Source organism: Eptatretus burgeri, chromosome 11 (genome assembly GCF_056783735.1).
Source record: "Eptatretus burgeri isolate ZD-2024b chromosome 11, Ebu_testis_v1, whole genome shotgun sequence".
In the NCBI taxonomy this organism is placed as follows: Eukaryota; Metazoa; Chordata; class Myxini; order Myxiniformes; family Myxinidae; genus Eptatretus; species Eptatretus burgeri.
The window spans coordinates 2,563,597-2,589,839 of NC_140971.1; the positions used below are offsets into that span (position 1 = coordinate 2,563,597).

The 26,243-nt window shown below is 44.8% G+C and overlaps 1 protein-coding gene and 1 pseudogene across 3 annotated transcripts in view; both read left to right on the top strand.

The window, feature by feature from the left end:
• LOC147016301 (protein HGV2-like) overlaps positions 1–26,243 on the top strand; it is a 148,797-nt gene that overhangs the window by 13,402 nt on the left and 109,152 nt on the right. For all 3 annotated transcript variants that reach the window (XM_085844910.1, XM_085844909.1, XM_085844911.1), the window contains exon 4: positions 14,817–15,116. In XM_085844910.1, the coding sequence (XP_085701036.1) occupies positions 14,817–15,116 (300 nt within the window). The remainder of the gene's footprint in view (positions 1–14,816; positions 15,117–26,243) is intronic.
• On the top strand, positions 11,509–14,800 carry LOC147016302 (uncharacterized; annotated as a pseudogene).

Below are 26,243 nucleotides of genomic sequence, written 5' to 3' on the forward strand. Positions count from 1 at the left end.
CTACCAAAATCACGAATCACTGCTCATCTTCACTCTTTCATTCCTCTTTTTTCCCGCCTTTGGAATAAACTTCCTCACTCTATTCTTTCCCATTCTTCCCTCCAGGCTTTCAAAACAGCTGTTCACCACCACCTCTTATCTTCCCCCATCCAAATCCTCGATCTTTTCTACCCCCGATAATCCACCCAAGCCCACTTCCTTCAATTCTCCTGCTTTCCTTCCTGAAAGTCCCTGTAATGTCCATCTTCTCTTGGCCATGTTCCCCGTCCCATCCCCATCCCTCTCCCTTCCACAGTTCACCTAATGTGTCTGTTCCCCACTGTTTTGTCCCTTCCACTCCCGCCCCTCTTGTCTCATGCCTCCTTGCTGTGAGTTGTGTGTTAGCTCTCATACGAGCCTCGACTAAGGTATACAAAAAAAAAAAAACTGCGTACACACATTGATCGCTCTGCAGGCAAGACAATGGTGACTAAGCGTAATCTTACAACTAAAACCTACCAAGAAAAATACAACATTATCCAGTTTTGCGAGGAAAACCCACTGATGAAGAAAACAGCCACAGCTGAGAAGTTGGACATCAAACAGCAGACATTGAACGATATCTTGAAGAATAAGGGCACGATATTTGGACAAGTGGAGAAGATCGCGAGGCCGGTGGTAAGTGTGAAACCCGTGAAATGTGTGTCCTTTGAAGATGTCGATGACTCGCTCATCATCTGGTTTCGGCAAATGTCGGCTCAGCCAAATATTCGGTTGGACGGTGAAATGTTGCTGCTGAAGGCATGTAAATTCGCTGCAGACCTCGGGCATGATGATGCCGAGACCTTGCCGATGCACTGGATAGACAGATTCAAAGTGAGGTGGGGAATCGGCAAGGTCAAGAGGTGCGGCAAATCAGGCAGCGTGGATTCGCCGATACTGTCTGGATGTGATGCGCCGATACTGTCTTTTGGTGGAGGATTGCTCAGACAACATCATGGAATACAATGACCGGTTTGAGTCCTTTCTCATGCACCAGATGCCCAAGAGTTTGAGGCGGTCAAACATAACGGATTACTTCGCGAAGCAGTAAAGGATCAATCGAGCTTCGTGTTGAAGTCCGATCATGGTTTTATATTGGCTTGTTTTGCACATTACCGCACTCACTCACACATAGGCATTGAGTGGTAATCATTACCACGATGACTGTGTGTCATGTAATTTGTCACCATACCATCACCAATGGTATATGAGTTGTCTTACAGTTGTTCATTATCTTTACTTTTGATATATTGATTCATGAATTCCATCTTTGCTTGATCACTTTCCAACTGGCCAATGAACCCCCACCTATGCCCCGAGCATTGTGTTTTCCTTTTGGTACAATAGCCGGCTCTCACACATACGTGTCCAGGCCACGTGCGACTTCATCCTTCACCCCACAGTCATCATGAATGTTCGCATATGCGTAAGTCGTCACATTTCTAAGTCGTCACTTTTTTCTCGGTCCCGATGGTGACTACTTGCGCCTAGTCTACTGTATGTATATGTATGTATATGTATGTATATATATATATATATATATATATATATATATATATATATATATATATATATATATATATATTGTGACGTCCACGGGACTTGAACAGTCCCGCCAACGTAGAATGAGCCGAAACGATGGAGGCGGTTTATTTATTTATAACCCAAAGATGGCGGTTCTAATCGCTCTACCGCAAACGGGACGAGGAAGGTGGCACGAGTCGCTTTTCACTGAGTTGATAACGTTTATTCCTCTAACCAAAAATGGCAAGAAGAGGGATCCGGGGAGATTCGACGGGATGGTGTGGGATCGGGCGTGGGGAAAATACAGACAATTCCAATGAAAAGACAAATCTCAAACCCTCTAAGGTGCCAGGTACACACACACACACACACACACACACACACACACACACACACACACACACACACACACACACACACACACACACACACACACACACACACACACACACACACACACACACACACACACACACACACACACACACACACACACACACACCGCAGCTATTCCTGGTAGTCAGGCTGGACCGTGGTGTGGACGCAACAGTCCTTGGATTGGCGTTGGACGAGCTGGCCTTGCTCTCGTCAGGGGGGCAGGAGACACCGTGGTGCTGTCGACCTCCTGGTCTTGGCCCAAGTCCGCTCACAGCCGCCAGGGAACCAGCTCCGGCGCCAAACCGCGAGCAGGAGAGGGAGGCAGGTCCACCCGCCGTTCGACCCCGTACTCCGAGCCAGCAGAACCCCAGAGCCAACCAAGGTGAGGCACGAGGCTCAGCAAGGCTACAAGACACGATGAAAACCAGGGCCGAATCAGCGCAACAACAAGCACGCTCCCAGCACAACAACCTCCACCCCAAAAAAACAGTCTTTCTGTCCCGATCTTCTTCCCCTTCCTTTTCGACCCCGAACAGAACCTTTTTATCCTCCCGTCCTCGTCACTTCCAATCGAGCCGTTTTATTGGCCCACCGCCGTCGCCTTCCGCCAATCGTGATCACGGGGCGGAGCCATCCGCAGCACTGTCCTGTGACGTCACGACAAGCCTCCAGATTATACTAAAAGGGGTTTACGCAGACACACTTACCCTATCCCGTGTCCCTATCTAATTACGTGACAATTATCATTTCCCCCTTGAAGAAATGGACATTTCCTCGACAACTTATCACCACTGAATTGCTACTTATTACATCGAGATCCTGGTACACTCGAACAGCATGGCATACCTAATTAAACATCCTAATTACCCTTTGAATGCATACCCCCCCCTCAAACGTAACAATATATATATATATATATATATATATATATATATATATATACATATATACATATACATATATATATACATATATACATATACATATATACACATATATATATATATATATACATATATATATATACATATATATATATATACATATATATATATATATATATACATATATATATATATATAAACATATATATATATACATATATATATATATATATATATATATATATATATATATATATATATATATATATATATATATATATATATATACATATATATATATATATATATATATATATATATATATATATATATATATATATTGTTGCGGTCTTCGCGCCCGCCGGCGTGCGACGGCCACGTAACTCGAATCGCGGCACGTCGCCCACCGGACGGACAATCCAGTCGTGACCCTCTCGGACTAACGCCGGGAACCAGTCACGGGTGGACCTTTCGGTCTCACCGCGATCGAGCCAATCAGCCCCCGCGTGGGATAGGGTTGCTCGCCAAATTCGAACTACCTAAGTACCCACGCGGAGGGTAGACCGGGCGATCGCACCTCGCCGCAGGTCGACTTCGGACACGGGCCACTTAAGCGACCCGTTCCGTACTATCAGAATAACCGAGCAGTGTTATCGTCGACCTCGACGGTTCGATTAATTATCGGGCGTACTCAGCCCACTACCAACCCTTTACGTGAAGCAAGATGGGGATTCAATGGGGGAAAAGACGAAGCGAAGCGGGAAACAGTTCAACAATAAAGCACATTTATTCGCGACACACGGGAAAGCACACAAATACAATTCCACCAAATGCACACAAAAAAAGAAAACACAATTCCATTTACACAAAAAGCAAACATAAAAGTGAAAACACAGTGCAGAGCTAATACCGACTACCGAGCACACGGCAACACTTATACAATTCTACTTCACAGACGGCGCCGACAACACATACCCAAAACCAAGGAAAAGAAATACCCTCAAGAATGAGGTAGGCCTGGGGCCGAGACCTGGTCGGGCCTACCCGTCTGGTGATGAGACGCGGAGCGGCGATGGCCCCGCAACCCGCGGGCCTCGTGGACAGTGCCTGGCAGGGGGTGGGAACGGGGCCCCCTTGGTCGCACTATCTCAGCGCGGGGGGAAACAGGAGGGGGGTTGCTGATGCTCGGGGTATAGAGGATCTTTATTATGTGCGACGAGCGTCTCCACCTCGGCCAGGTCGCGCTGCCGGCCTCCCTCGGGCGCGCAGCTCCTTGCACGACGCGAGCACCCTTCGTCCGACTCGCCGCCTCTCCTCAGCTCGTCCCCTCCGTTCCGACTCTCCTTCGCCTCGTTCCGACCTTTACGACTCCCTTCTTCCTCGTTCCGACTTTTACTACTCCTTTTACTGACGAACACCGTCCTTTTATCCCCCCGTAACTTCGCCTTTGACCCCCTCCCTTTGACCTTTCAACTCGCTCCCCATTGGCCCGACAAAAAGTGGGCGTGAAGGCTTTTTGATCCACAAATTTGCATATATCGATCGCCCTGGGGGCGGGGCCAATTCGCCCCTCGCTCACCGATTGGACGGCAAAAAGTGGGCGTGTGTCGTTTTCGATCCGTTTTTGAAGCAGAAAATCCGTGATTTTGTACACGCTGTTCAACGTGCGCCCTACACGAGTCCAGCATCGGTGCCCATGAGTGGCGCGAGATGACGGTGATGCGATGGTGGCGAGTTGCGACGGTAAAGGTCATGGCGGTTGTGGTGAAGCGGCGTTGTGGTTGGTGGTTGTTGTTGTGGTTGTGATGGTGGCGATTGGTCCAAAATAAAGATAGTAAAAGAAAAACGGCTATCCTGAAGAGTCGCAGCACGTATAAATGACATGTATTCCCACTAGACAACGGGTTTGGGCCTAACTACACATGCACTTACCGAGATACCTCACCTAAGGGACCTGAATGGTGGTTTGCGAATCTGGTAACCACAACACTACCCCCTTCCCTTTTTACAGACTCGTCCCGAGTCGTCAAATTTTCGTGTGCCATCATGTGTAGTTTTCCCCTAGTACATTTTACCTACGGATCCCTGAGTGCGACATTCATGGTATTCGTGTCCCCAAAATAAATAACCTGAGGGCTGCGTAACTACCTAAACAAACTCACTCACACGGACGCCTTAAATAAAATTGCCGGCGCTAGACAGACATGCCGGGGGGCGCACTCATATTTACAGTACATCTTAACCTTAACTTACAAATTTTACACTAAACCATGGCCCAGGATCATTGACTCTGCAAAAAGAAAGCAGTTAGCAGGGAGCCAGGCTGCCCGCATGCAGTCTCTGGCTCAAACAATGCAGGTGACAGGGAACGTGGCTGGCTGCTCACACGCAGTCCAAGGCCTTCCCTTTTGAACTGAACTCAGTGAACCACAACGGTGCTTGGGCTGCACAACGCAGTCTCCGTGCCAGCTCAAGTGGCACACGCAATGAGCACAACGAATGGATGCATGAACGGTTTGAACTGAATGCAGTGAACCACAACGGTGCATGGGCTGCACAAACGCAGTCTCCGTGCCAGCTCAAGTGGCACACGCAATGAGCACAACGAATGGATGCATGAATGGATGGACGCAAACACGGTGCACGGGCCGCCACTGCAGGCCCGTGTTGTAGCTGCCAACAGGGCAGTTCTTGCAGCTTGCAAACTGTTGCTTTCAGATCCTGGCGCACATGGAAATGAACAGGGGGGGGGCAAAGCAAAAATTGAACGGGGCTTGTGAACATGGGCAGTGGGCATGGCATGGCAAAGGTGAGCAGGCAAACACAGCCCGCAGAAGAAGGCCGCTGCAGGCAAACACAGCCGGCAGACAAACTGGCCGGCACAGGCCTCGAAGAAAAACAGCCAGCAGCTGAACTGGCCGGCACAGGCCTTGCAGCACACAGCTGCCGATGATCCAGCCGGCACAGGCCTCGCAGCAAAACAACAGCTGCCGATGAAGTTGGCCGGCACAGGCCTTGAAGAAAAACAGCCAGCCGGCAGATGAAGTGGGCCGGCACAGGCCTTGCAGCAACACAGCCAGCAGATGAAGCTGGCCAGCTTTTGCCGTTCAGTGGAGGTTGGTGGAGGGAGTGCGGTGGTGCTGGCCACTTGGAAGGCGGGCTCGGACCTACCTTCCTGTCTCCCTCCCACCTATCGCCTTTGCCTGTCACTGTACATACCCACTCCCTTAATTTGTCAAACCCCAATTTAGCCCCAACTTATTTTTTTTGTTGTTTTTATTTTTACTCCCCCACTATAAATCGTCCCCTAACCCCCTTTATCGTCCTTGTTCGGCTAACCTATCCTGTCACCTAGCCTACTCCCAACCCCTACGTTCCCTTCCCGGAGGGGAATAAGGGAGAGCTAACGTCCTGCGTCGAGGCCCAACGAAGCCTCAGAATGGCCACCCCAGAGTTCGGCGATCTATAACCAAAGTGGGTCCAGCGGCCCACAACGACAGCGAGGGGATGGATGGTGCGGAGGGGTACATCTCCTAATCTACCCTAACCATTAACTGTTAAACTACCCCGGGGCTTTCAACAAGCGCCTCTCGCTTAAACTATTGGTTCTAACAACCCAGATTCCCGTCGCCTGTGTTGGTGTCCTCACAATTTCGGGCCTCGCCCCCCAATTTTCTCTCCGTGCCCTCACACGGTCTCCTGGCTGGGACACGTGGCTCCCTTTGGCAGGCACGACCCTCTGCCGAATCTCCCGCTATGGCACCCCCGGGCACTACACTGCCTCCGAGCCTACCAGCTCCCTAACACCGGGGAGTGCCCCCCATGGCACCTCCCCTGAAACGCACACGTGGCAGGCCGGCCTCCCGGGCCCCTTTCCGAGGGTCACCCGTGCCCACAACACTGCCCACGCGGCTAATGGCGCCCCGGGCCCCCGCACCAAGCAGGCGCACCCGTGCCCACTACTCTATCCCGGCCCCCATGGGCCCATGGCCTACCGCGGCCGACTAGCCTGGTGCCCGGGGTACCCACTCAGCGATACTCACCTTTCGCAGCCACGCTCCCAAGCCCGTCAACAGGGCTCCTGCACCCCTCCAAATGGGTCTCGAGCCTACTTTCCCACCAACAGCAAAACGACCTCCATTTTTCAATTTGACTAACCCAGCTAACTCACTCTACACTGACCCCGGGGTCCCTTGGACGGGAGTCACTCCTCCCCCCAATCACTCATCGCACCATGCATTCCCCATTCACTCCACACACACAGACCCGCTGGCCTCACTCACTCAACATGTCTCCACCTCATAACTCACCAACTCTTCAACACACACCCCGCTGAACTTGCCATTCTTCTAACTGCATCCCCTAACTAACTCGTGCTCCCACGTCGTCCCTTAAACTACAGCACGTTCCCTTTTAACCTACGTAGCTAAACTACGTCCCCTCTACACACTCACCAGTCTGTCTCTGTCTCCTAACTCAATCATTTTATTTCCCAACCTAAAGCTCACTAAATCCCTCTACCTAATCCATTCCACGGACTCCATGAGGACTTACCCCTGCCCCATGAAGTCGGTCTAGCTAATCTAACCCTTCCCCCTAACTAGTTTCCATCCTGTGCCCAGGGTAAGGGGGTCTTCCACCCCTTTCCCAGGAATCCTGTGCACCCGAAAGTGAGGCTTTTTTTTTTTTTTCCATGCGCAGCACCTGCGCGGCAACTCAGAGCTCGCGCACTTTGCACCTGCCCGTGACGTCATGCAGCTGCACGTGTTCCTCGTCCCTCCTTGGACGGGACCATCCGGCAGAGATTCCCCTCCTGCCGGATTCCAACCACACGTGCAGCCATGACGTCACCGTGCGCAAAAAAAAACACAAGCCCCACGTCTCGAGGGGTTTCCCACGCGAACACATGTGCTTTGCCCGTTGGAGCTTCACACACACGATCGCGTGGAGAACCCGTCCGGTCCAAATCCATTTACCTGCCTAAACTTTGTCCGTCCGCGGGATCGGCAAATCCACCGCGTGCGTTTCCGGACCGGGACTTCACTCTCGCAAGCGAGCACGTGGTGGTCTCGTGCGTTGCACAGCACGAACCGCGTGCTCACTGCTGGGTGAACCCGGCACGGTCCCCGAAACAACTACAGCCGCTACTCGGCTTTCTCTCCTCTGTCGCCGTCTCCGTCTCCATTCCACACACGCATACCTGCGTGTCACGACGCACACAGTCCACACCATCACATTCACACGGGGAGACGCGGCTGCGTGCTCCCGCATGCCAACCGACATCTCCCTCACATACCGCTCTCTCACACACACGGTCTCCCTGGCACACAGCGACCTTGCACACGGCCGTTCACTCACGCGTGCCTCACTACTCACACAAACCATACTACTCACACGTGGTGCTCCATTCACTCGCGCGGGGGCACTCACCCGCGGTGCCTCGCCCACACACGCGAGGGCACTCAACCGCTGTGCCTCATCCACACACCGTGCCTCACTCATACACGCGGGGGCACTCACCCGCGGTACCTCACTCATACACACGGCGACACTCACACACGCGGTCTCTTCCACACAACGTCCCTTACTCATACACGCGGGGGCACTCAACCGCGGTGCCTCATCCACACACCGTGCCTCACTCATACACGCGGGGGCACTCACCCGCGGTTCCTCACTCATACTGGCCGTTTCACTCACACACACGGCCTCTTCCACACACGGTTCCTCATCCACACACGGTGCCTCATCCAAACACGGCGTGCTGGGAAGCACGCACTCCAGCACCATCGCCACCACACCACTCACACACGGGGTCGCTTCCACACACGGGGACGCACTCACGCCTTGCACCACACACACAGGGACAACCACACTGGGGATTTGTGTCCCCACAAGGGTCTCCGGGGCCTCTATACCCCCCAAGCTCTCCAAGCACCTGTCCACAGCACTCGTCCCCTCAACCTCGCAAAGCACGACCGAACTCACCTGGTCGTGACTCGCCTCAAGGGGGCATACTCCCTCCCCTCGTTCCTGGAGGAGGCCATCCAGGTGCTCGCACCGGGTCCCAACACGCTCCGCGAGCTCACCCCCATTATCCTCCACTTCCTCCGTGTGTGTGTGTGCGTCACTTACCCCGTCTTCCTCGTGTAGTCTCTCCTCTATGGTTCCCTTCCCGGCTGCCGTCACTGCCAACTCTTCACCCTTTACCTCCCTTGTCTCCACTATTATTATTTCCTTTGTCACGGCCTTCATGCCCGCCTGCAGGCTTCGGCCCATGTTCTGCGTCTCACCCCGTAGCTCTTTCATCTCTTCCCTCATTTGCTGTGTATTCGCATCCATCGTCGTTTTCACTTCATTTGTATTTGTATCCATCTTTTCACCCATTTTTTGTGTATTCGCATCCATCTTTTCGTTCATGCCTTTCATTCCGTTCTTCATTTCATTCATTTGCTTGTTCATGTTCGCAATCATCTTCGCTGTCGTTTCCGCATACATTTTTGCCAGCATGGTGTATAGCTGGGTCATGTCGGGTGCGCTTGGGTGAGCCGTTTCGGCAGGGGTCGGGGAAGGGTTTTGGTGGAGAGGGGGGGGGAAGGTGTCATACACCGCGGCCGCTGCCGCACCCACCTCGGGTCCTGGGTTCAGTTGGGCGAGTCCGTGTTCCTGCACAATCAACATTTCCTGCTCGGGGATTCCATCCTGGACCATGGACTCTACATTATTACACATATACATTTCTAATACCCCCGGCTCCCGCTCGCCTTGAGACGCCATCTTGCTTCTCGTGAAGGGTTAATTTGCTCGCTCGTAATTTGGAGGGAATCGGGGGTCGCTTCTCTCACCCCTGGACAGATTCCCGTGAATTTAGCCGGAGACAGGACAGCCCGTTTTCCTGTTCTCCGATACCAGTGCCGCGAGGAGGGCGATGAATTTGTATCCCACTTCTGACACCAGTGTTGCGGTCTTCGCGCCCGCCGGCGTGCGACGGCCACGTAACTCGAATCGCGGCACGTCGCCCACCGGACGGACAATCCAGTCGTGACCCTCTCGGACTAACGCCGGGAACCAGTCACGGGTGGACCTTTCGGTCTCACCGCGATCGAGCCAATCAGCCCCCGCGTGGGATAGGGTTGCTCGCCAAATTCGAACTACCTAAGTACCCACGCGGAGGGTAGACCGGGCGATCGCACCTCGCCGCAGGTCGACTTCGGACACGGGCCACTTAAGCGACCCGTTCCGTACTATCAGAATAACCGAGCGGTGTTATCGTCGACCTCGACGGTTCGATTAATTATCGGGCGTACTCAGCCCACTACCAACCCTTTACGTGAAGCAAGATGGGGATTCAATGGGGGAAAAGACGAAGCGAAGCGGGAAACAGTTCAACAATAAAGCACATTTATTCGCGACACACGGGAAAGCACACAAATACAATTCCACCAAATGCACACAAAAAAAGAAAACACAATTCCATTTACACAAAAAGCAAACATAAAAGTGAAAACACAGTGCAGAGCTAATACCGACTACCGAGCACACGGCAACACTTATACAATTCTACTTCACAGACGGCGCCGACAACACATACCCAAAACCAAGGAAAAGAAATACCCTCAAGAATGAGGTAGGCCTGGGGCCGAGACCTGGTCGGGCCTACCCGTCTGGTGATGAGACGCGGAGCGGCGATGGCCCCGCAACCCGCGGGCCTCGTGGACAGTGCCTGGCAGGGGGTGGGAACGGGGCCCCCTTGGTCGCACTATCTCAGCGCGGGGGGAAACAGGAGGGGGGTTGCTGATGCTCGGGGTATAGAGGATCTTTATTATGTGCGACGAGCGTCTCCACCTCGGCCAGGTCGCGCTGCCGGCCTCCCTCGGGCGCGCAGCTCCTTGCACGACGCGAGCACCCTTCGTCCGACTCGCCGCCTCTCCTCAGCTCGTCCCCTCCGTTCCGACTCTCCTTCGCCTCGTTCCGACCTTTACGACTCCCTTCTTCCTCGTTCCGACTTTTACTACTCCTTTTACTGACGAACACCGTCCTTTTATCCCCCGTAACTTCGCCTTTGACCCCCTCCCTTTGACCTTTCAACTCGCTCCCCATTGGCCCGACAAAAAGTGGGCGTGAAGGCTTTTGATCCACAAATTTGCATATATCGATCGCCCTGGGGCGGGGCCAGTCGCCCCTCGCTCACCGATTGGACGGCAAAAAGTGGGCGTGTGTCGTTTTCGATCCGTTTTTGAAGCAGAAAATCCGTGATTTTGTACACGCTGTTCAACGTGCGCCCTACACGAGTCCAGCATCGGTGCCCATGAGTGGCGCGAGATGACGGTGATGCGATGGTGGCGAGTTGCGACGGTAAAGGTCATGGCGGTTGTGGTGAAGCGGCGTTGTGGTTGGTGGTTGTTGTTGTGGTTGTGATGGTGGCGATTGGTCCAAAATAAAGATAGTAAAAGAAAAACGGCTATCCTGAAGAGTCGCAGCACGTATAAATGACATGTATTCCCACTAGACAACGGGTTTGGGCCTAACTACACATGCACTTACCGAGATACCTCACCTAAGGGACCTGAATGGTGGTTTGCGAATCTGGTAACCACAACAATATATATATATATATATATATATATATATATATATATATATATATATATATATATATATATATATATATATATATATATATATATACATATATATATATATATTGCATCATTTGCGAAAAATTATTCTGCCTATTGTGTCTATTGACTTTTAAGTGTACACTTGTTGTATAACCATCATCGAATTAAGTTATAAATGGGCTAATCTCAGTTTTTGCATATTTTGCAGTAAGCTTGGCGACTGAAGATCGAAAGGAGTTCCGAAAATACTGTTGCGATCCGTTCAGCTGCCATAAAACGAAACAACGAAAGTATCTTCACAACGTGTCAAATGATATGTTGATGAAATTTTCTTCAAAGGTGAAAAAAGATGACGACTTTGTACTTCGTGCAGAAAAAAAACTTTCTCAGTTGTCATCAGAGCGTATTGAAGAATCATCTTCAACCAGTTCGAAATTACCATCAGAAGATACTATCGAAGGCATTGCAGAATGTATTTCAACAGATGAGGACGAGGAGGTTTTTGAGCGAGAAGCAGAAGTTGACCGATAAAACCAGTCGTTATCGATGATAGGCGAAAGCCCATTCGACAAACGAAAGGCAGAAAGGAACCCAGGGTACGTTGCTGAAAAGCGAAGTAAAATGGAAGATTCTGTGCGAAAGAAATTAGAACTCGTTGCTGGACCAAGCACTGCGGAGAAAACACAAAATACAGCGTCAAAATGTGATGAAAACTGCATGCCAGAGGTGATCAAAAGCCTGAAAGAAAAATACGTTATTTCGAGCTGTTCAGAGCAAATACGTATACTGACAATATTTGCTCGGAATATGATCATCAGAGGGATGATGAGTGAATTCAGTTGCTCCCAAAGAATGGCTCTGCAAGCCAAAAATTTAGAGAAAGAAAATGGTCTGCAATAGTCTCCAAATCCCAAACAGGGTAAAATATTGCCTGACGAAGTAAAATCCACCATAACCGAATTTTACCGAAGTGATGAAGTCAGCCAAATAAAGCTGGGGAAAAAGGACTGTGTGTGATCAGGAATGAACATGGAAAAGACAAAATTCAAAAGCGCCTGGTACTAAACAATCTTGAGGAACTGTTTCAGAAATTCAAAGAGAAGAACCCTGGCTTGAAGATTGGATTCGTGAAGTTCGCCATGCTCCGTCCCTCGGAGTGTGTCCTGTCCGGTTCAGGCGGTACACACAGTGTATGTATATGTACGATACATCAAAATGTGAAACTCATGATGTTTGGTTCCAAAATGGCACAGATAGCCGAACTTCCGAGCTATCATCATGTGATAGCACGCATAGTTTATAACCCAGCACAACCGGCATGGTATTTCAGAACTTGTGAAAGTTGCCCATGAATTGAAGACTTCAAAACCAAGATACTGAGTGCTTATGAACTAGAGGATATTGATGAAATTCAGTTTAAACGGTGGACATCCACCGACAGATCTGAACTGAGCTACATGGTCCTGCCTTTTGAACAATTCATTAATCAATTCTGTTAACTCGCGGTTAAATTAGTGAGACACGACTTCATTGCCAAGGCCCAATATCAGTTTCTGAAAAATAACAAAGACGAAATCGGCGAACGAGAATTTGTCATTATTGGAGACTTCTCAGAGAACTATTCGTTTGTCGTGCAGGATGCGGCACAAGCATTCCATTGGAACTGCTCTCAAGCGACAATTCACCCCTGGGTTTACTATTTCAAATCGGACGATAGAAAAGTAAACCACGATTCGTTCACGATTATATCAGAATGCAATACTCACGACGTTGTCTCAGTCCACCTCTTCCAAAGAATGCTCATTGAACACTTGAAATCTAGCTTTGGAAATGTACAGAAAGTTTACTATTTTTCAGACGGTTGCGCTGGCCAATATAAGAATTGCAAAGCCTTCATAAACCTATGTCGTCACAAATCAGAGCATGGTATTGATGCAGAATAGCATTTTTTGCCGCACATCATGGCAATGGCCCTTCAGATGGCGTGGGAGGTACAGTCAAACGAGAAGCAACATGAGAGCCTGTGTAGACCTTACGGCAGTCAAATTGTTTCTCCAAAATATCTTTTCACCTTTGCTGAAAATGGTTTGAATGAAATGAAGTTTGATTACGGGATCCAAGAGGTGTATGACGAGGAAGAAGGAAATCTGGAAGAAAGGTGAAAAACGGCCAAAACCATGGCTTGAACTCAAAAACTTCATGCTTTCATCCCTATTTCTGAAACTGCTCTTCAAGTACGTGAATTGAGCCTTAGTGAGGAACACCGTATCGAGTCGGCTATTTCAAAAGCTACACCAATTTTTAACGGGAAACTCTCAGGTTATGTCACAGTGCACTATGATGGAAAATAGTGGCTTGCCTGCATCATGAAAGTCTTTCAGGACACTCATGAAGTGAAAGTGAATTTTTTTCATCCAAATGGGCCCGCAAGTAGCTTCTTTTTTCCTGACATTCAAGATCACTGCATTTTAGACATTTCTGATATACTTCTTTCTGTAGAACCAAAAACTGCTACAGGTAGAACCTACACAATGAGTAAAAAAGAAACACAGCTGTCAAATAAAACATTGGTTGGCAAAAAATCTTGACTATAATATGCTAGGAAAAACTCTTACTCGTACTCGTATCGCTTCCAGTTCCTGCATGTGCATGTGGAAAATGTATGTACAATATACTGATATAGCGTATTGGAAATCTTGTGTTCAAATATTGTGCTATGTATTGTGTGTCCAGCACCCGAGTCCTCGAACAATAAAACCATCATCACACTTGAACCCATTGAGATCCCATTTTCATTTATGCTAAGGTGTTGGAGTATATGAAGGGGTATTCTCACACGAAAAAATCGGGACCATCGGTTTAGCTGGGGAGCGGGGGCCCAAGGTCAAAGGGCGCCCCAAACTATAACTTTTTGAATTACTGTTTCGGAGTGATTTTACTTTACGCGATTTGAAAGATCTCGCTTTTACGAGCATTTTGATACCAAGATCAGCCAAATCGGACCACAACCTGTGACATGGCCACGTGGGGCAGCCAGGGGCGCCCAAATTTGGGGGGCCCTAAAATGGGCCCACAGGTCTAAAAGTTAGTATTTTGAGTTTTTTTCACCCAAGTAAATAAATGACCAACATATGGGGAGAAAATGAGGTATTTGTGTTGGGAGGGTGTGTACACTTGACATGGAATGCCCCAAAAGGACAAAATCTGTGCCGAGTTTCACTGAAATGAGACCCTTTTGTACGTGGTTGGGGAAAAAACCTTTTTGACTCCAACGCTGCAACCGCTGATGTTATGTAATGCTTGAGTGCGCTACATTTATGTTTTTATATTCTATAATGTAATGTTGATAGTGATGAGTTGGAATGTTCTGAATTTGTGTAAATTTCAGGAAAGAAAATGGAATATTCGGGAGCGACTTTGAATGGAAGGGAGCAACAGGCAGTGGAGCAGATAGTGACGACGGCGGAGCGGATGGCGGTGATGGTGGAGCGGATGGCGGTGACGGCGACGGTGGAGAGGATGGTGGCGACGGTGGAGAGGATGGTGGCGACGGTGGAGAGGATGGCGGCGACTGTGGCGAGGATGGCGGCGGTGATGATGATGGCATAGAAGAGGGCAGTGGCTGCAATGTCGGGACAATGCAACTCGCTTGGGAGATGCTGGAGCTATCAAAGGTTTTATTTCTCAAGTAAGATTATTCTGCATTCCCTTTTAAGGTGTATAATTGGTGATTATTCTGATTAGCATTGAATCCAAACGATGACCAATGAAAGAAATTGTGAGTCACATATTTTGATGTCTCATTTAAACATCTGAACATGTGACCACATTTTTGTTTTTGGCTGTAAAGTGAATTGTCGTTTTCTTATTCTCAATTTCCTGCCAAAAAATGTGATTGTGCCGTGAAAATCGAGTGCAAGCCAGAATTATTAATCCTTCCTTGTGACGAGCATGATTTTCTTCCTGCTTGGATAACATTCTTATGAGATTTCCTAGAATGCCTGCAATGGACAAATCCAATGGCTCATCTCCTTTGGCCAATCTGGCAAGAAAATTCACCATGTCCCCTTCAAAGCGAAATGATACCCATGTGGAGAAGTTTTGTTTCGAGTTTTTTGCATTATCCTTGCCTTCAACACTTAGAGTGCTGAATATACAGATGCTAGAGGAAATTGTGTGATGATGTTGGGAATGATTCCGAGAATATGGAGATTTTTGCTTCGAGCGGCCCCTCACGCGTTTATATTAAATTCAATTTGAATTGTTTTCACTTTCCCTAGTCGCTTTGGTTGATTAACACTTGGTTGCATGGCATCAAGGTGGCCATGCTTACTATTCATTAATATCAAGGAAGTGTGAAAATAAAATTGATTTTATGTATCTCATTAGAGATAGATTATGTACAAATTTGATTTGAATATTGCTATGAGTTTATATGAAGGAAGATTATGTATAAATTGGATTTGAATATTGCTACGAGTTTATATGAAGGAAGATTATGTATAAATTTGATTTGAATATTGCTATGAGTTTATATGAAGGAAGATTATGTATAAATTGGATTTGAATATTGCTATGAGTTTATATGAAAGTAGATTATGTATAAATTTGATTTGAATTTTGCTATGAGTTTATATGAAAGTAGATTATGTATAAATTTGATTTGAATTTTGCTTTGAGTTTATATGAAAGTAGATTATGTATAAATTTGATTTCAATATTGCTATGAGTTTATATGAAGGAAGATTATGTATAAATTGGATTTGAATACTGCTACGAGTTTATATGAAAGTAGATTATGTATAAATTTGATTTGAATTTTGCTATGAGTTTATATGAAGGAAGATTATTTATAAATTGGATTTGAATATTGCAATGAGTTTATATGAAAGTAGATTATGTATAAATTTGATTTGAATTTTGCTATGAGTTTATAAGAAAGTCGATTATGTATAAATTTGATTTGAATTTTGCTATGAGTTTATAAGAAAGTCGATTATGTATAAATTTGATTTCAATATTGCTATGAGTTTATATGAAAGTAGATTATGTATAAATTTGATTTGAATTTTGCTACGAGTTTATATGAAAGTAGAATTTGTATAAATTTGATTTGAATTTTGCTATGAGTTTATATGAAAGTAGATTATGTATAAATTTGATTTGAATTTTGCTATGAGTTTATATGGAGGAAGATTATGTATAAATTGGATTTGAATATTGCTATGAGTTTATATGAAAGTAGATTATGTATAAATTGGATTTGAATTTTGCTTTGAGTTTATAAGAAAGTCGATTATGTATAAATTTGATTTGAATTTTGCTATGAGTTTATAAGAAAGTCGATTATGTATAAATTTGATTTGAATTTTGCTATGAGTTTATAAGAAAGTCGATTATGTATAAATTTGATTTCAATATTGCTATGAGTTTATATGAAATTAGATTATGTATAAATTTGATTTGAATATTGCTATGAGTTTATATGAAGGAAGATTATGTATAAATTGGATTTGAATATTGCAATGAGTTTATATGAAAGTAGATTATGTATAAATTTGATTTGAATTGTGCTATGAGTTTATAAGAAAGTCGATTATGTATAAATTTGATTTGAATTTTGCTATGAGTTTATAAGAAAGTCGATTATGTATAAATTTGATTTCAATATTGCTATGAGTTTATATGAAAGTAGATTATGTATAAATTTGATTTGAATTTTGCTATGAGTTTATATGAAAGTAGAATTTGTATAAATTTGATTTGAATTTTGCTATGAGTTTATATGAAAGTAGATTATGTATAAATTTGATTTGAATTTTGCTATGAGTTTATATGAAGGAAGATTATGTATAAATTGGATTTGAATATTGCTATGAGTTTATATGAAAGTAGATTATGTATAAATTGGATTTGAATTTTGCTTTGAGTTTATAAGAAAGTCGATTATGTATAAATTTGATTTGAATTTTGCTATGAGTTTATAAGAAAGTCGATTATGTATAAATTTGATTTGAATTTTGCTATGAGTTTATAAGAAAGTCGATTATGTATAAATTTGATTTCAATATTGCTATGAGTTTATATGAAATTAGATTATGTATAAATTTGATTTGAATTTTGCTATGAGTTTATATGAAAGTAGATTATGTATAAATCTGATTACAGTCAACTCTTAAATATCACGGGGGTTAGGTTCCTGGAAAATACTCCGATAGTTAAAACCACAATCGGGGAAACCATGGGCCAATGGGAAAAGCGGATTTCGGTTCCTGGGCTTCGATAAAATATTGTCATGGGCTGTGGGTCGGGTGAGAAGACCACCAGGGGGGGAAGCTATCTCGGGTTCCCACCAGACTCACCGGAATTGTAGGCCGTCGCACACGGATAATTCCGTGACACTGCGGGTCGCTAACCGACCGTGAACGCCAATAACCGTGTGACCTAGGGTCGGTCGACCGCCTTGACCGGAAGCGGCCTCACTGGACATCCGGCCAACCATAGCTGAGCTGCAGAATCGTCTCGCTCCGAACCCCGTGATACGAATCGCATCGGTGCCCGCATACCCGCCCAGGCACCCCCAGCGATCCCCGGCTAGCGCTGGTCAATGCGCCTGCTCTGTGGTACGCCATGCGGCCTGAGTGATCCAGGCCGCACAGCACGCCTTTGTTTTGTGGTGGCTGCATCAAGGCGGAGGCACGAGAAGACCTCCACCTCCGCGAGAGACACCGGTGGCTGCGGTAGCGAGCGAAGATTCACGGTAAGCTGTTATTGTAAACCCATGCGCAGACCCGAATGAAGAGATGCGCTGTGCATGTCCCATACAGTGCGTGCGGGTCTGCAATTGTACATGTTATTTATTACGGGGCTGTGCCCGTGTCTGCCATCGTGTTTGTGGTTATTGGGTCAGCGAGCTGACCTAATAAAACCGTTCGATATCCTCAGGTCCGTCCGTCTGTCTGTCAACAGTTTTTATTTTTATATCTCCTCTTCGAGGTCTCGCACGATTGAGTTCTAACTTGACACGATGATAATACGAGTTGCTCTCTATAGATCGTCTGAGCCCTTTTTCACATTTTCGCTTCAGGGTCAAGGTTACAGGGTCATTAAGTGCAAAATGACCGATTGGTCGAATCGCCGATAAGGAAGCATCCAATGGCTATAATGCATCACGGGTTTCATAGGGATTATTAAGAAGATTTAATTCGACCAACTAGTTTCTCGTTACCTGTGTCGTCTGGCCCTGTTTATTGGGCAACACGAGGTCCGCTGACTTCACCACGGCTTCGCGCGGTAATTTTAAGTTAAATTTAAATTTTGTTTTCACTTTTCATCGTCGCTGAGGTTGATTAACACTCGGTTGCATCAAGTTTTGTGAAAATTGAATGTTTATATCCTCTGTCTGTGTGGAATTCATTGCAGCGAGGGGTAGCTTCCATTGCCTTCCATCTGTTTCCATGCCATATAATGAGGCTATCTTAACCCTTTGGAGCCCCAGGGGTTATTACTTACGAAATCTAAAGATTTCGTAAGTATATTGATGACTTCCGTCATCTGTTTGTGTGTTTGTTTGTTATTTACGAAATCTTTGATCAGTTCCGTTTCTGTTTGTTGCTTACGAAATCTAAAGATTTCGTAAGTATATTGATGACTTCCGTTTCTGTTTGTTATCTTGCCAAAACGAAGTTTTTGCAAGATATGTTATTCAGCGTGTATGTTTTTTAATGTATTTATTTTTTTGTTTGTTTATTTGTCCGTAATCACGTATAAAAAAATTCTGCAGAGCACAGTTATCATTGGAAATTTTTGTAACTTCGCATATCAGAGGCCTATAGAGGTCCCTTTCAGCGCACAAAATTTTGAAGATCAAAGGTCAAGGTCACTTTGTCGCAAATCAAGGAAGTTGACGAAACCCTTATTTTTTGAGTAATTTTGATCGGATCGTCTTCAAACTTCATGGGAATATAGTTCATGGTCTGGCGCTCAGCTGATTAATTTTTGGTGGCGATTGGCCTTGACCTTCATATGTTTTTTTTTTTTTTTTGTCTGTAATCACTCTGCAGAGCACAGTTACCATTGGAAATCTTTGTAACTTCGCATATCAGAGGCCTATAGAGGTCCCTTTCAGCGCATAAAATTTTGAAGGTCAAGGTCACATTGTCGCAAATCAGGGGGGGTCGACGAAACCCTTATTTTTTGAGTAATTTTAATCAGATAGTCTCCAAACTTTATGGGAATGTTGTATATGGTCTGGCACTCAGCTGATTAGTTTTTGGTGGCGATTGGCCTTGACCTTCATGGTTAGCACCTCAGGTCAAACATATTTGATCCCAAGGTCAAATTTTCAAGTTTTAGGAACCATATCGTGTAGTACCTCAAATTGAACACCTCGATGAGTGCTTTCTTGATATGTCAAGCTTGAGACTTTATGACGTCATTTGGTGACGTTATGAGGGAAACACATTTTTCATGCTTACTCTGTAGAACGATTGTCATCGGAATCTCTCGTAGGCAGATATTCCTTAAGGAGTTGCTCCTGGTGGATTGCAGCTCTGTTCACCTTAGTGTGACCTTAAAGAAGTCACACGTGGTCACCTTTTGGCAAGATACGGGTCACCCTGCAGGTGACGTTGGTTTATTACTTACGAAATCTAAAGATTTCGGAAGTATATTGATCAGTTCCGTTCTGTTTTTGTTTATTTGTTTGTTTGTGTGTTTGTTTGTAGGCACGATAACTCGAGAACGGAAGAAGCTACCAATGTCAAATTACACCACGTGATTCAGGAGGGTGATGGCTAGTGCTGATTAGATTTTGGTCAAAATCGGTCAAAGGTCAAGGTCACAGTGAGGTCAAACATCCAAAAAATAACTCGAACGGAAGAAGCTCCCAATGTCAAATTGCACCACGTGATTCAGGAGGGTTTTGGCTCGCACTGATTAGATTTTGGTCAAAATCGGTCAAAGTTCAAGGTCACAGTGAGGTCAAACATCCAAAACATTCGATTTTTGATGGTTTGGTACAAAATCATCGTAGAAACTTCTGGTTTGCGTCGTGACCTTCTCCAGAGACAGCTTTTATTAGACAAGGTCAGAGGTCAAGTTGATAATTTCGTAAGTACCAGTCTATGACTGCTTGTTACTTACGAAATCTAAAGATTTCATAAGTGTATTGATGACTTCCGTCATCTGTTTGTGTGTTTGTTTGTCGGCACGACAACTCGAGAACGGAAGAAGCTACCAATGTCAAATTACACCACGTGATTCAGGAGGGTGATGGCAAGTGCTAATTACATTTTGGTCAAAGTTCAAGGTCACAGTGAGGTCAAACATCCAAAACATTCGATTTTTGATGGTTTGGTACAAAATCATCGTAGAAACTTCTGGTTTGCATCGTGACCTTCTCCAGAGACAGCTTTTATTAGACAAGGTCAGAGGTCAAGTTGACGATTTCGTAAGTACCAGTCTATGACTGCTTGTTACTTACGAAATCTAAAGATTTCATAAGTGTATTGATGACTTCCGTCATCTGTTTGTGTGTTTGTTTGTCGGCACGACAACTCGAGAACGGAAGAAGCTACCAATGTCAAATTACACCACGTGATTCAGGAGGGTGATGGCAAGTGCTAATTACATTTTGGTCAAAGTTCAAGGTCACAGTGAGGTCAAACATCCAAAACATTCGATTTTTGATGGTTTGGTACAAAATCATCGTAGAAACTTCTGGTTTGCGTCGCGACCTTCTCCAGAGACAGCTTTTATTAGACAAGGTCAGAGGTCAAGTTGACGATTTCGTAAGTACCAGTCTATGACTGCTTGTTACTTACGAAATCTAAAGATTTCATGTGTATTGATGACTTCCGTCATCTGTTTGTGTGTTTGCTTGTCGGCACGACAACTCGAGAACGGAAGAAGCCACCAATGTCAAATTACACCACGTGATTCAGGAGGGTGGTGGCTAGCGCTGATTAGATTTTGGTCAAAATCGGTCAAAGGTCAAGGTCACAGTGAGGTCAAACATCCAAAACATTCGATTTTTGATGGTTTGGTGCAGAATCATCGTAGAAACTTCTGGTTTGCGTCGCTACCTTCTCGAGACAGCTTTTATTAGACAAGGTCAGAGGTCAAGTTGACGATTTCGTAAGTACCAGTCAATGTCTGCTTGTTTGTTTGTGAACAGTATTACGGAAAAACTCCTGGACGGATTTCGACAAAACTTGGTGGGGGGATTAGGTATGGTCCAAGGATCATGCCATTCAATTTTGGACTTGGTCCAAAGTCCAATATGGCCGCTATGGTGGCCATTTAAAAAAAAAGATTTGAATTTTGGTTTTTTCATTTCTACATATTTTAAGTGATTTCCAACCCAAAAAAATAAAATATTTTGTGGGAGAAAAAAACCCAAAAAATTTTGCAACTTTTTTCAAAAAAAATTCGATTTTATTTGAATTTTTTTTTTTTTGCATTTCTACATGTTTTAATTGATTTCCAACCCCCCCAAAAAAAATTGTTGGAGAAAAAAAACATTTTGCAACTTTTTTTTCAAAAAGTTTGATTTTTTTTTTTTGGCATTTATTCATGCATGTCGATCTCGTCTAGTTTAATCAACCGTGGTTCAGTAGAGTCTGATCCGTTTTGACCTACAATGAATAGGATATCAGGTTCACTTAAGTGACCCAGCAGTATTGGCGGCGGAGGTTTTGCACTCTGCCCAGTGCTCCCCTCTAGTTGATTTGTTTTCACTTTTGGGACCTTCTGGTGTAGCTACACGTTTAATGAAGATAATTTTCGTGCAAATCCGCTCAGAAACACACTTTTCATGAGGAAAATATATTCAATTCAAATAACCGTGAGACTCTGGAAGGGACACCACATGCTTTCTGTTCACTGCTTCACCTCGTAACCTGTCCTCCCGAGGGACTGCCTATTCGTAGCGTCTGTAAGATTAATGTTTATATTTTAGATGGTTTGGGGATGTGCTCCACTAGTATCTGAAAAAATTCCAGTGAAAAATGGATGTTTTAAAATTGTATTGGGACATTTCATCCCACGGTGAGCTGGCTAGTCACGTGATGCCATGCAGACGTGGAGGTAGCGAGTGATTGAGCTTCTCGGTGGCCCGAGGGTCCTTTTTAGTTGTGATCCAGCTCTGTCCTGGATACAGCCATTAACTGCACACACTTAGAGTATTTATTTCACGGCCATAAACGCGAGTTTGAAAATTGTATGTTGATGTTGGGAATGATTCCTAGAATATGGAGATTTTTGCTTCGAGCGGCCCCTCACGCGTTTATTTTAAATTCAATTTGAATTCTCTTTTCACTTTCCGTAGTCGCTTAAGGCCCAGTCACACCTTGACGTTTTAGCCAGCATATGCCGATTTTTGGAAAATTTGTCTAAAACGCTGGTACACGTCGAATACGTTATGGGTAAGTTTTTATAACATTGAGAGCACACTGAAAAACACTGCCATACGTCGTTGTACGCTGGGTTTAAACGTACTTTTCGGTTGTCCTCAAGTTTTCCATGCTTGAAATTTTAAGACTTATGCCAGCGTATGATTCACACGTTCCACATAACGCTGGCCATGAGTTGTAGGCACGTCACACGATCGTTGACACACGTCGACACACGTTACTTGTGAGTTACCCATAAGTCAAAACACGTCGAGGTAATGTTTAGCGTACCCGAAACTTATTTCTAACCTATGAGTAATGTGTTGTACTCACGTTACGCGATCGGTGACACACATCGACACACGTTACTTGTAAGGTGCTCATAAGTCGAAACACATCAAGGTAATGATGTTCCAGACTCCCTGGTTTTATTTATTAGGGTACCCTGTGAGTACAGGGTACCCTATTGTTTTTCTTCTGTTTATTATTATTACGCATTATTATTATTTTTCCGCCGGCATTTTGCACCCTTTTTCGCTTTAAAAATCATTTTCTCTGGGACACTAAGGCCGATCGACAGGAAATTTTCACCATAGTTTGTATCTTTTTTGATAGCACAATCACGTTATAATTATGACGTCATTGGTCACGTGGTGCGGTCGCCATCTTGAAAAAAGCGATAAACTTTGGACATCTGTATCTCGGAAACCGTGCAATGGAAAAATTTTTCGTTTGATACATTTTACTAAGCTCACTATGGGGAACACGTGTGATTTTTCGTGACGTCATAGGTGAAGCGATATATCGGTGAAAATTCGTCAAGTAGAACGCCGTATAGGAAAAATCTGAAATTTTTTGAGCATCTACGCCAAAATTCATCGTCAAAAATGGTTTTTTTGACGTCATCGCTGACGTAATTCGGCCGCCATCTTGTTTTTTAGTGTTTTTAAAAAAAAATCTTCTCCAGAAGGGCTGGACAGATTGAGGCGAGACTTTACAGGTACATTCCCCAAGAGGTCCTTTCTCAAGTTTGTTAATTTCTTGTTGACAGGTCACATGGTTTGGCGGCCATCTTGAACAAACCTTAAAACCTTCAAACATCTTCTTCTCCAGAAGCGCTGGTCCAATGAAGGCGATATTTCAGAACTATATTCGTGACATGCATGCGATGCAAGTTTGTTAATTTCGAAGTGATAGGTCACATGGTTTGGCCGCCATGTTGGATTTAAGAAAATATTAAATAATGTTTTCTCTGGAATTTCATAAGCCATCGAAGCGAAAATTTGCAAGTGCCTTCTTCCCTCAAGTCTGCATACATGGTAAAAATATTTTTACCTCAGAAGTCACATGGTTTGGCGGCCATCTTGGATAGAAAAACAGACCTTATCCGATTTACACGAAACTTCACACACTTGTTCGGGTCGACGATGGAAAGCAGAATTTAAATTTATATCATAGGTCACAAGGTTCGGCAGCCATCTTGGATTGAAAATGAATAAATTTTAAAAATCTTCTTCTCCAGAAGGGCAAGACAGATTAAGACGAAACTTCACACATATATTCCCCATGAGGTCCTTTCTCAAGTTTGTTAATTTCTTCTTGATCGGTCACATGGTTTGGCGGCCATCTTGAAAAAACCCAAAAACCTTCAAACATCTTCTCCAGAAGCGCTGGTCCGATGAAGGGGAGATTTCAGAACTATATTCGGGACACGTAGGCTATATAAGTTTGTTAATTTTGAATTGATAAGTCACACGGTTTGGCCGCCATGTTGGATTTAAGAAAAATATTAAATAATGTTTTCTCTGGAACCGCTTAACCTAACGAATCGAAAGTTTGCAATTATCATCTACCATCGTGTGTGCACGCGTGGTAAAATTATGACGTCACACGTCACATGGTTTGGCGGCCATCTTGGATAGAAAAACGCACCTTTACCGATTAACACGAAACTTCACAAACGTGTTCCAATACCCAGTTGGAAGCAGAATATATATTTGTGATGTCATAGGTCACATGGTTCGTCAGCCATCTTGGATTGAAAAATAATATCTTTAAACGTCTTTCTCTGAAACCACTGAACAGATCCAGGCGAAACTCCACCACTATGACCGCCTCTCCATGACGAATAAAAAGTTCTCACCCCCTTTTGAGGTACAACACAACGTTTGGCAGCCATAGTGGATTGAAGGAAAAATATTAATTAATGTTTACTCTGGAACTACTGCATCAATAAATATGAAACATCACCTTTATGGTGGAACAGTCATGCGGAATGAGGGTTTGAAATTTCAACGGGATCGGGCCCAGGGTTTGGCAGCCATGTTGGTTTTAAGAAAAATATTAAATAATGTTTTCTCTGGAACTGCTTAACCTAGCGAAGTGAAAATTTGCACTTATCGTCTGCGATCGTGTTTGCACATGTGGTGAAAATTATGTCACAAGTCTCATGGTTTGGCCGCCATCTTGGATTGAAGGATAAATATTAATTAATGTTTACTCTGGAACCGCTGCTTCTATATATACGAAACTTCACATTTGTAATTTAGCCGACATGTGAAACAAAAGTTTAAAATTTCAACCTGATCGGTCACGTGGTTTGGCAGCCAGAATTATTTAATTATTTGAATCTGTTCGCCATTAATAAGGAAATTGAACACTTTGTGCTGCCCGGTTTGTAGCTCTTCAGTCCCATGCCATATCGAAGCAGGCCTCTGTTTGTATCACTCTTCAATCTTGTTTTTTTCTGGAACCACTTTCCCGATGAATGCGAAACTTTGCGACTGTCATCTGCAGAAAGTCCCATGTTGTATCAAAGGCGGACGGACTGGGTACCCGGTCATCACTGCCAGCAGTTATAAAGTGGTAGTTCTAGTTTTATTTTATTTTCTTCCTTCCTTCGGTATGATGGTGATTTTGACACTTCGATTTCGAGTGCGGTTATAATATAATATAATTAATAGGCTTCCGCTCAACGATTTAAATCATAACCGCACTGCACACTGAACACCGTCATACCGAAGAAAAAAAAAACAAAAAAAATACGGGAGTCTGGAACACTGACGCTAACCATTACCTTGACGTGTTTCGACTTATGAGTACCTTACAAGTAACGTATCGATGTGTGTCAACGATCGCATATCGTGCGTACAACTTATTCCCATCGCATGCGGAACGTGTGTCATACGGCAAGTACGCCGTAAAATTTTCAACATGTTTAAAATTACAAGACGTACTCCACTTAATACGACGTATGATGGCATACTTTACCGTTCTATTCACGAATACCAAACTTACCCATACCGTATTCGACGTGTGCCAGCGTTTTAGACGCATTTTTCAGAGGTCGGCATACGCTGGCAAGATCGCCAAGGTGTGACTGTGATGTTGACACTTCCATTTCTGTGGCGGTTATGATTTGA